The 12608-nt window shown below is 27.1% G+C and overlaps 1 protein-coding gene across 3 annotated transcripts in view; it reads right to left on the bottom strand.

Moving 5' to 3' along the window:
• The window catches only part of LOC107441232 (phytanoyl-CoA dioxygenase domain-containing protein 1), a 66767-nt gene that overhangs the window by 33734 nt on the left and 20425 nt on the right, over positions 1-12608 (bottom strand). For 2 of the 3 annotated variants that reach the window (XM_071180293.1, XM_016054414.4), the window contains exon 11: positions 3993-4727. The exons of the other annotated variant lie outside the window; for it this stretch is intronic. In XM_071180293.1, the coding sequence (XP_071036394.1) occupies positions 4679-4727 (49 nt within the window). In that variant the 3' untranslated portion in view covers positions 3993-4678. Of the gene's footprint in view, positions 1-3992; positions 4728-12608 lie in introns of those variants that run through there. 3 annotated transcript variants of the gene reach the window in all.

Genomic DNA, 12608 nt, shown 5'->3' with positions numbered 1-12608 from the left:
AACCTTAGAAAATAAAAAAGCAGGAGACTCTTTCTGTATCACGACATAGCGCAATATTGAAAATTAAACCTGATTCACACTTCCTACAAGAAGTTTATTTCAAAATATATTATTTACATTACATAAAATAGACCACAATAAGATTCTGACACTGACTAATAAAGATACGTGTTCTTACTATAAAATATAAGGTTCTATAGAATTATATTAAAACATATCTTTTGATTTTTTCAAATTTAGGAAGAAGTTCAAAACTAACAAAATATGTCAATAATGAATACAATACTTTATAAATGTATTTCTTAATTTTTTTTTAACTGCTACTGTTTTAAAACTGCAGATGTTGCTGATTTAGCATTATTTTAAAAAAAAAACTGGCATCTATAGAAAGTGAAAAAACATTTTGCCTAATGATGTCCAAGATATCATTGGTTATTGCTGATGTTTCGGTTCACACTCACGTTAATTTTTAGTGATGTTGCTATGGGGCAAAATTTTCTAAATAAATGCCCAGCATGATCTGAAGCACAAGTTGGGAAGGAAATTGCACAAATTGTTGTTTTTTTCCTCTATCTTGCACTAAATAGAAAAAAGCAGGAAAAAACACCCTGAAGGCCTGGGGGCGAAGATTTGAGGCAAAAGCAGGAGACTCCTGCTAAAAGCAGGAGAGTTGGCAGGTCTGCATAGGATTTCTTTAAAATTTTAAGAACAAATAGAATGAGGAAAGAGAAAAAATTTAGTCCACTGAGTCAGGGATAAAAACGGGGTAGTGTGCAAATAGTTGCCAGAATCTGTGAGTGTGGAAAAAAAAGGGGGCTTAGTCTGTTGCATAACTTAGTTTCAATTTTTCTTTTGTGTATGCTTGATTATTTTTGGATTGGATCAACTTATCTTATTTTGAAACAAATTACTGTTAAAAAGATTTTCTCTTCAGACCTAGTTAAAGTCTTAACTCTTCAAAATGAAAAATAAAGAAAGAATAAATTAGGATGACCATCTTTATATATGCATGACGTTCTTATGAAGTGGCATAACAACACATTATTGGTTGGCATCATTCTATTGAAAAAGAATCCCTAAGTTTCTTCAAACTGGATGGGCATAGCTCTTTTCAATGTGATCACTTTTTACTTACAGGATCACTATCTATTTTACTTGATAAAAACTGACAATTAATCATACCAACAGGTAGGATCGCGGGGAAAAAGATTTTATTGAATAGTAGTAAAACAGGGTTGCCAATTCTCTATGTATTTTTAGAAAAATTTCATTTTGTGGTAGCTAAGCTTATGTTTTAAGTATTATTCTTTATTTTCTAAATTTGATTTAAGTTATTTTCCACACTACTAAGATTGTAAATGATTCAAAAATTCACATGAAACCCCACTTTGTTCCAGCTCTCTCATGGTCAAGCTTTCAATATTTGGCAAAATTACTAAAAATTCTGAAAGTTCTAATTTTTAATTGTCTTTCACTTTATACAATAACTGGCGACAAACCTAACCTTTAATTATTATTTCAATATGAAATATTCCACCTAAATAGAATAACTAGGAATTACATTGTTCATAATTTTTCTAGAAAAAGAGGCAACAAACAAATACAGATTCCATCGATTAGAATAATAGTAATCTAATCAGAAAGAAAATGAATCTCTTTAAAACTTAGACGATGAAAATATTTCAAAATAAAATAAAAAGAGAAACCAGCTCGGCTTAATAATAGGCATGCTTTACTTAGGAAATTTTTAGTGTAACTTTCTATAGATTTTGACTTTTTCTATTTACCAAAACATTTCTATTTTTTTTTTAATTCTTTATAAATAATCAATAATTATTTTTACGGTACTTTCAACTTATTTTTCTTCTACCACAAATATCTTACAGCAGACGATAAAAGAAGAACGATTTTCATTATTATTGGTTTATGTATTCTATGTATTGGCGTGGTCTAAGTTTATATACGATCAAGTAAAATTAATCAATTTTTTGCAATTTAAAACATTAGCATGAGCTATTTTTTGTCTCTTTTAGTTCTCTATTAAGAACTACATACCTATACTGATTATCCTTTTGATAATGGATTAGCAGAGGTTTTTAAAAATAACTTCACTCCTAAAAACCTATAAAAAGTGCAGCTTTTTTTATGATCTGCAATAAATGTAAGAAATGAACAATGATTAATATTTAATTATTATTTATTGAAGATGTTAGATTAAAAATAAAAATATTCAATATAAATTGTTCTTTATTTAAAAAAAATTAGCCAGATTTAGCAAGAAAAAGCGTTATCTGGTAAAAGCATTAGTATAGGATGTTAATGGACTGCAGTAACTTAGGTAAAAGTCAGCTTTGCAGGGAGAGTAAGAATTTTCTAAATATTTATATATCTCTCAAACATTTAAAAGTTAACTGATGCTAAAATTTATAAATGAGTACTTTAACAGCCATACAAGTTGTCTGCTATGATTCTTGTATTGAAATCTGGAAATTTTTTTATTATATACAGAAAAAAACTATAATAAACTGTATTACATCTGATTTCCAGGAAATTTTGATGCTCAAAATTTAAGAAAAAAATAATAAAAACAAAAAAAAATTATATAAATAAAAAAAATTTAAAAATTAGTATTTAAGTAGTTTTTTAAGCAATATAATTTCAACAATTATTTAACAGATTAATAAACTAAATTTAGCAGATTATAAAGAATGGCACAAGTTATTATAAAAAAAAACTTTTAGTAAAAACAATATTGTAATTGAAATAACTATACACAAAGGAGAATTAAACAGACAAAAAGTTTATTAAATTAAATTTTCTTTACAAAAATATACGAAAACAGAAAAATATATATAAAGTAGATTTCTTTATGCTTTAAAATATAATTATAATAAAATATTTACTTATGCAGAAGAAAGCTAACTAAAAACAATTTTTCTGAAGCACCGAACATGATTTTGGACTCAACATAAAAATTCAAAATGAAACATCTGAATAAATTTCAATAAGTTAATAAACAGTAAAAACTTTTTTTTCATGCTTAATTAAATCAGGTTATCAATCAGGATATCTGAAAGATTTATATTCTGATAGACACAAATGTAATTGTTTAAAACTAATCCAGTTCTCCCACCAGCAAAAAAATAATAGTTTAGCACTAGATTGCAAAAAAAANAAAAAAAAAAAAAAATAAGGAGGTTAAAAAAGAAATAAAAAAAGACCCATAAAATTGAATATTTTACAAAAGCTTTTCTTAATTCCATAATGAAAATACAAAATGGCACTTTTTAAAATATTAGATTGATGCAAAAGGCTTTTCTCGTGTAGGTAATTAAGAGAGCTTTTTTTTTTACATTAAGGAAACTTAATTCTAGAATAATAAGTTCAAAGTATATTTTAATTTTTTTGAACCAATTTAAATAAAAAAGTAAGTAATTTTTTCATTTAACCAGTTAGTTTAAAAGCTCATTTTATTTAAAATACAAGTTAAACAAAGTTTTTTAAATCAACAAATGCATTATATTAATTGTACAGTTTAGTTTGGATTCAGATTTGTAAATTTTTGATCTGTTGCTCCTTACTAAACAACTAAAATCAAATCATGAATGCTTTCCTGAAAGTGAGGTCTCTTCCTCACATTTTTAGCATAATTTACATAATCTGGCTTATTCTTTCAGAAAAATTTCTACATAATTTTTTTCTCCATCAATTTAACCAGTACAAAATATAGTACCTCCGTAAAGATCATAAAAATATCGCTCTTCATTTGAAGCCGAGTACACAAAACTAAAATTATTGATATACAAAAATATTTGGCTTATTCAGATATATAAGTTAAAATAAATTATCAACAAAAATTATATTCTTATATCAAGTTTATTTAGCTTAAAATTGCAAGTTAAATATAGTGTGAAGCAGATTTGGTTTTCATATTAGAAACCAGGACGAAAATCAATAAATGAACATTTAATCAAATAATAAGAAAACAGGTATAGTGATTTCTGAAAATGTTTATTTGAGATCACCTCAGTTGGCACATATTGATCAGAAATATTAATTTTCCAAAAAGTTTCAAATATTCAATTCAATTATACAATAAAAATCATTTATGATGAAAGATATTTAACTGCAATAAGAATGGAATGTTTCCACAACAAGCAAAACTAATTAAATGCAGGAAAATGTTAAAAATAATTTTTATTCTTTAATTTCTATTTGATTTTTTTTATTATGTAGTAAATACAAAAAATCAAAACTGTCCCCATATGTTTTAGCAAAGTAATATTTAATAAAATAATTTCCTTAAAATTTCCAAGAAAAAAACTTAAAATAGAAAAATTCGTTATTGTCAAATACAAAATTTCGTGGATAGCAATTCCAATAAAATTAGAATTTATAATACAAAAGGATTCATTTATAATGTAAGCAGAATTTACTGTTTTATTTTTAACAATGAGAGTAATTTTTTGTTTCAAAATATACTTTTTAGCCCCATTTAAAAATTGTTTCAAGGATAAGTCAAGATCAAATGCATAAAACCATCTCTTATAGCAATTTACCATGCCTTAAACAAGATGAAATACTAAAATGTAAAAAGAACTTAAAAACAATTGCATATATATTTCCAATAAGGTTTACAACTGATAAGAATATTGAACTTCATGACCAAGATTTTCCTTCAAACAGCATAGAGGGAAGGAAAAGGCAACTTATTAGATGGCTGGAGCCTGAAAGACATTTTATGATTAAGAAATACATGAGAAGCCAAGAGAAACAAGAATTAAGTTGGCAAACCAACAAAGGACATTATAACTGAAGCATGAATTGTTTAAAATACAAAGTCTGAAATTATATATTGCAAACTAACTTGCACAAAATAAAGTAGATTGTTTGCTTTACTTTTAAAGTGCTTTACAATAATAAACATATAAAAATAGCTTTGAGTGTAACACTGATTATGTTAAATAAATTTTTTTGGAACAATATATTATAAGTTTCTAAGTGACTCTGAAAAAATCTTTAAAAAAATTTCCCTCAAAACACTATTTCTATTTTCACATCAAATATGGGGACATACTGGTTTTTGTTGTAAAAAAGCCACCAGCTAAAATTTTGTAACTCGACTGCTAAACAAGGAAAAAATTTTTATATCCTAATGAAAATGTTCAATCAATTCTGAAAATAAAAGTATTGGGGTATTTTAAAAAGTTAAATAAGCTCTCACAGCAATAAAGACAGAAATTCAAATATTTAAAGAAATAGCAGAAAAATACTACATATTGAATAGTACACACCATGTGATTGAAGAAAGTAAATTAATTCTGTATATTTGCAAAGGCGCTCAGTTTCAGTATGAAAATATACAATCTCTATTAACATAGTGTTACATCGTTAATTTATTCTGATCCGAGTCGTAATTTATTTCTGTCACACTAGAGCTACACAATGGGTGATGGGAAACAACTCAGAGGATAATGAGAATTATGATCCTCTGCTCAACCATTTTGATAGAACAATAACCTGTGCGCAAAATGAGCACTTTATGGTTTAACAACAATCGATACAGTGCACCCTCAATTTCTTTGCAGACTGCAGCCAATTATACTTGAATTCGGTGTTCCAATGAGAACCATGTCATTACGATTTATCCACCATGGGACAATTAGTATTCTAACTACTCTTTCTGTAAATATGATTTAAGAGTTGATAGTACATATATGTAACATAAAAAGCTTCAATTAATCTTTTTACGTTATTCCTTTTCTGTAAATCCTTTTCTTAAATTATTATTCAAAACGAAACACTTTCTCACACTTTTAAATTTTCCTCCTGTCCTTAATCTATTTTTGGCTCAAGCATTCATTAATTAAAAACAAGACATTTTTTCCTTTGCTCCTCGTGGGAATCGTGCAACCTATTTAATAAACCAATTACAACTACTAAGATTTCCCTTATTCCCTAAAATGAAACATTTTACGGATTCACTTTGCAAGAATTTCCGTAACTTACAATGAGGAGCNTCGTGGGAATCGTGCAACCTATTTAATAAACCAATTACAACTACTAAGATTTCCCTTATTCCCTAAAATGAAACATTTTACGGATTCACTTTGCAAGATTTTTCGCAACTTACAATGAGGAGCACAATGTTTCTTGAACACACTTTGATAAACGTTCTCAATCTAATAACTAATAAATCAATTTTGTACCCTCCTTCCCTGCCTAAGACCTGTTTTATTCCTTCCACTCGGCAACGACGTTATAAGTCGGCAGGATAAAACAGTAGGGAAGGGGGTACAGTACATCAAACATATGCAATATCTTATTTGAAATTAAATCAATCGGAAGAAGGTACATCAAAAATATGGAATATCTGATTCAAATAGACAGTTGGAAATTTATCAGTCAAATTATTCTTCAACTCATGGCAATTCATCCAGTATCTTCAACAAAAAATAAATGCTTCAATCATCAAACTTTTCGTTTATGTAAATGATACCTACGGGCAGTGAAACTTCACTTATTGATCATCGACTTTCCATTTGCTTATGCTACATGTTATGTCTATGTTCTGAAAGCAATGAATACTACTAGAGAGCTGAGCTTCAATATTTTTCACCCCCTTGGACTAAAAATAAAAACTGCATCAGACTCCTGATAGACTTCAAAAAGTTTTCAATTTGAAATCCCATCCTTTTCCTTTACAAGTGACTTTCGAAAAGCTTAGATATGCCTATCCCTGTGGTGCTCTGAATTGTATCAATGATTTGTTCTCACCCCACCTCATTCGAGGAGAAATATGATTTCTTTTAAAGAAGAAACTAATTTTTTATTTATCAACTTTCATCTATGATGTTGCGGTTTTCAAAATATCTTCTTGGACTAATTCCAACTCTCTTCACATATCCTTTGTAGTATTTATTATTATTTTTTTTTTTACAATTTCTTATGTTTAACTCACAAAACATTTATTTCTTTAATTTTCATTGATTAAAAAAAAAGCACTCATGTAAATAAAAAAATAAAAAAAATAACGGATTATGATTATAATTTAAATTTTTCTTCTTCTCATACTTGATGTTTCAATTGAAATAATTATTTCTTATACATTGATCTTATTTTCATTGTTTAACAGGTATGTTTATTTTTACATTTCGGAAACTTATTTACTGATGAAATTTTAATTCTTGCGAAATTTTTATTTTCAATGAATTGATTGTTTCAATTGGCATAAAAAATGTTTGGAGAAATTATTTTCATATTTATTGTTTTATGTGTAACAGTTTCTATGATTTATTGATTAGTAGAATTTATATTTTTGTTTTACTATAGTGTTTAGGGTTAAGATAAAAATGCAATTAAAATATTAAAAAAATTTTCTCTTCTAAATATAACTACAATAATTATTGAAATTAATTTTTAATATATGCTTGCAATTGCGGTATAGTAGAAAATATAAATTAAATCAAGAAATTTTAAAACTAATACAAATAATTCGGAAAATGAATAAAATACTTGTTTTTAGAATTTGTATTGAAGAACAACCAGACATTAATGCTTGAGTCTAATGTTGGTAATTACTTCATAACTGAGTAATTTCCATAAATAAATTGTTTCTTTATTTCTGAGCTTTAATTCCAACATAAAGATAGGAAAATGATCAAACACAAATTGGAAAGAAATAGTAACCGAATATGCTTAAAAATATGCTTAAATTTGAAATGAAAATATTTAAATTTTCTAACACCCGATTGTGACAAATTGAATTACCAATTAAGATCTCTGAACAAAAATTACTTAAAAAAATATCCAAACTAAAATTTTTGGAGAAAAAAAATTATTCCAAAAGGAAAGAAAAAACTTAATGAATGCAAAGGAAACAAAAAGTAATTTGCAAATCAAACTTGCACTTCAGATTAAAAATAAGGAAAATAGCTAGGTTAGTCAAATTTTAAAAACTGATTTACCCTATACCATATTGAATTTGAAAGCTTTGTTTTGGATTTCAATTAGTGATTAATTGTGTTAAACAGGTTGTAATGCAAAATCTGAGAAAACATCACCTTTTCTGATTATAAAAGCAATGTATCCTTACGCATTTTTCCTAAAATCCAGGTTAATGGTTGCAATAAAATTACCAAGAAAGAAAATAGAAGAATAAAAAAATATAGAAAGTAGAAAGAAAAGAAAAATAAAAGAAAGAAAAGAAAAAAATGTTACAGATGGCAAATTTTTGACATAAAGAAAATTTTTTTTCCTTCAAATATTTTGTTATTGACATGACAAATATAAAAAATAAATAAAAAGAATACTTCTAATAAAGAAAATATTGAAATATTTTATGTATCAAAATTACAAAGATACAGCCCATCTGATAAAACTGAAATTATTTCATGAATAATAAACAAATGTAATAATTTAAATAATATTGTGGTTTAATAATAGAATAAATTATATTTTATATTAAATTTAATGGTTTTTCATTGTAAATAGTCAAATCAAAAATACTGAATATGACATAACAAATGCACATGGTTCAGTGGAACATGTTGTCCCCTTTTTTCTGGAAGATCCGACCCTTCAAATATAACGTTTACTCAAATCTAAAATAAGGATATGGGGCGATGATAGTTTTTTTTCTTCTCTTTTTGTGGTAAAAACCACAAATGGATACAATTTTTAACAAAGATAAGTATTTATTTGAAACTAGAATCTTCCAGTATAACATTGTTGAGATTAGGGACTGTTTTCCTCCTTTTGGAGAATACAGCCCCTCATTTGCAAAATTGCCCTAAAAACACTGAAGTCTTAAACTTCAGAATAACAACCACTGTGTCAATTTTTTTATAAAATTTTGTTTTCAAACAAGGTAAACAATACTGAAGTGTAATTTCAGATTGAAATTTTTCCCGTAAAACTGCTTTATACATTTTATGTTTTACATTTCAACTTACACACTTTTAAAAATGTTTATAAATTTTTATCCTGATTGATGAGTTAAATTAAATTGTGTTATTATGAGGAATGCTTCTTGGAGAATAACTTTGTTGTGATCTTCAAACAAAAGACTTGGAACTGAAAAAACTGTTAAGTCATAAAAACTGCTGAAAATGAAAATCATAATCTTAAATTTGCTGATAATGCTAGTACATATTTTTTATTGTGTCAAATTTTTACCATGAGTATAAATGTGTATTTTTTATAATTCATATATTACTTTAATATATTGTTAATATTACAAATTTTATTCTTTTCATTTTATTTGTGCTTCGATCATAGGGAAGATTCTGCAAATAGATAATAATTTTTAAAATTTCTGGATTGTAATTAAAATTTTTGGGGAGGGGGATGTAACATAAAAAGCTTCAATTAATCTTTTTAGGTTATTCCTTTTCTGTAATTCCTTTTCTTAAATTATTATTCAAAACAAGACACTTTCTCATACTTTTAAACTCACATCCTGTCCTTAAATCTATTTTTGGCTCAAGCATGCATTAATTAAAAGCAAGAAATTTTTTCCCTTTGCTCTTTGAACGAATTACACGACCTACTTGATAAACCAATTGCAATTACTAGGATTTCCTTTTTTCTCTAAATCGAAGCATTTTACGGATTTTCTTTGCAAAATTATCCCTAACATTTATGCTGGAACACGACAAATTTGTGACAGATTCTCTCTCGCCATTCATCTCATAATGATTAAATAAAATAAATTTGCACTTTTTAAAATCCTGTGCCTGTTTGTTCTGTGTCTAATCATTAATAAAAAAATTTTGTACCCTCCTTCCTTGCCTAAGACCTGTTTATACATATATATATATACATGCACGCACACACACACACATATATATATAAATGCATATTTATAAATGTATATATATAAATGTACTCCCGGTGGCTGAGTGGTAGCGTCGCGCTGTCGTGCCACAGGTTCCTGGTTCGATTCTGGGGCCGGGCAAGGTTGACTCAGCCTTTCATCCCTTCAGTGGGTCAATAAATGAGTACCAAGCATGCTTGGGAACTAAACACAGGGGGTTCCGCGTTAGGCTGACCACCCGACCGGAACATCTGCTCCTGCACACCAGAGCCCAAGGTGAAGAAAACTGAGATGGGCACAGTAGGCCATGGCCCTCTATGGGCTGTCGCGTCACTGAGTTTAGTATATATATATAAATGTAAATGTATATATAAATATATATATATATATATATATATATAAATGAAGATAAAACAAAGGAAAATTACAGACATATAAAAAAGGGGGAAAGAAAAATAATAATAAAGAAATAACAAACAACTAAAAAATAAGAAGAAAAATAATTTTAAAAAAAAAAAAATCCGGAAAATAAAAGATATAATCTTTTCATCAGCCCACACGATTATATCAGCAAAAAAGAGTGCTTTCTGATATTGTATCAATATAGCCAAAGCAAAATATATCAATGTGATTTTTTACAAAGATTACAACAAATAAAATAGAACACAATAAGTAATATGAATAGAATTAAAAGAATATGTAGTAATATTTATTTATCCAAAAAACAAATCGATAAACTCTTTCGAAATTTGATAAAAAACAATGGATACCCAACTAAAGTAATAAAATTCTATATAAAATTATCGAATTTATCATATATGTTTGTAGATATATTTACTAAACATTTTCTTTGTCAATTTATATAATTTTCCCGTGTGAAAATCCATTTCGAGTAAATCCATGGCCAAGATTATTAACAAAATAATTTCTTTGTTAATTTGTATAATTTTTCCATGTGCAAAGATCCATTTTGGGCAAATCCTTGGTCAAAATTATTTACTAAAAAATACCTTTACTAAAAAATTCCTTTTTTAATTTATATAATTTTTCCATGTGCAAATCCATTTCGGGCAAATCCGTGGGTAAAATTATTTACTAATAAATTTTGTTGTTAATTTATAAAAATTTTCCATGTGCAAATCCATTTCAGGCAAATCCGTGGCTAAAATTATTTACTAANACATATTAGTTCGTTGTCCGTGTTACAGGCACTTATTCCCCACAAAAGCACTCAACTTCCATGAAATATTACCCTGAGAAGACAACATCCATGAATGCTTTGTTAACAGTGGTCATGTGACTTGTAAGTTTAATCATGTAAATTTCAAAAATACAATATTTTCTTGAGATTAGTGATATTTTTGAAAATGCGTCTTTCGATATTTAACTAAGTATAGTTAAAAAAAAATTCCATTTTACTTTTCAAAATTTACTACTAGAGTTGATTTCTTTTTTAAGTCTTTTTAGCTGTAAAACATAAGTTCATGTATGTTTATTTTTATCATTTAAAAAACGTTCCATTGTTTTTTACTTTAAAAGTAGTTAAATTCGCGAGCACGGAAGGTTTTTATACATGGTTCCTATTAACCGAGATTTCCGATATCCGAGATCCGAGGTACTAGCGGTCCCAATTAGCTCGGATAATCGAGGTCTTACTGTACTAATAAATTTCGTTGTTAATTTATATAATTTTTCCATGTGCAAATCCATTTCGGGCAAATCTGTGGCTAAAATTATGTGCAAAACAGGCAATTCATGTTTCCTTCTCTTCTCTATTTTACATTTTTTTCTTAAATAAATATTTATTTTCTAAAATTATTTATGGTCAATTTCTTTAAATTATCCAGTATAATATTACTTTGCGCACATCCATTTTCGGGCCCATCCTTGGTAACTAATAAATCAAATGCACTTCAGTAATGCAGTAAGAACGCACTTTAAAACAAAACTCCTCTAGTTACGCTCAATTTGCACTTTTGTTTTCATATTTTGCAATCTGGCAATCTTGTTATGAAAATATTTTAAATCATTCTTGAAAAATTTCCCGTTTATGTAAGTACATTTGAATTCGCTATTCGATTGATAGATTATGCTTTATTCTGTTTTTTCTCTTCATTTTATTTCCTGTTTTTACGTGTTATTTTTACTTATTGTGTTCTATTTTATCTGTTGTAATTTTTGTAAAAATTTTTTTGAGTGTTCCTCACACTATTGTATTGATATATTTTGCTCTGGCTATATTGATACAATATCAGAAGGCACTCTTTTTTGCGGATATAATCGTGTGGGCTGATGAAAAGATTGTATCTTTTATTTTCCGGATTTAAAAAAAAAAAATTTCATCCTTTTTTTCCCACTTGTTTGCTATTTTTTTAATATTTTTCTTTCCTCCTTTTTTCAATATGTCTGTAATTTTCCTTTGTTTTATCTTCATTTTGAACTTATCTTATGAGTTCTGTTTTCTGTTTATTTGCAGCTTATGAGCAATAAATGAAACTTATTGTTTTTCTTAAATTTCTCTGTGCTTTTTTTTGTATTTATTTATTTTGCTATATATATATATATATATCTTTATATATAAGAAGAGAGTGGAATGATAACACATAGCCAATCACAGAAGACTTTTGGTTAGTAATGCACAAAACAGTCAATCAAAATTGAGAACGCATGTGTGAAAAGGTAATTAATTTTAATAATGCTGTCTGCAGAAATGTTGCAACTTAACTTACCAGCTGAATTTTGAACGATTTCTATTTTGTATTGAATGTGTGAAATATATTGATTCCTCTAT

The sequence above is a fragment of the Parasteatoda tepidariorum genome, chromosome 4, assembly GCF_043381705.1.
Source record: "Parasteatoda tepidariorum isolate YZ-2023 chromosome 4, CAS_Ptep_4.0, whole genome shotgun sequence".
Classification (NCBI taxonomy): Eukaryota; Metazoa; Arthropoda; class Arachnida; order Araneae; family Theridiidae; genus Parasteatoda; species Parasteatoda tepidariorum.
The sequence above is the reverse complement of the archived record's forward strand: the minus strand, read 5'-3'. Positions and strand labels throughout refer to the sequence as shown.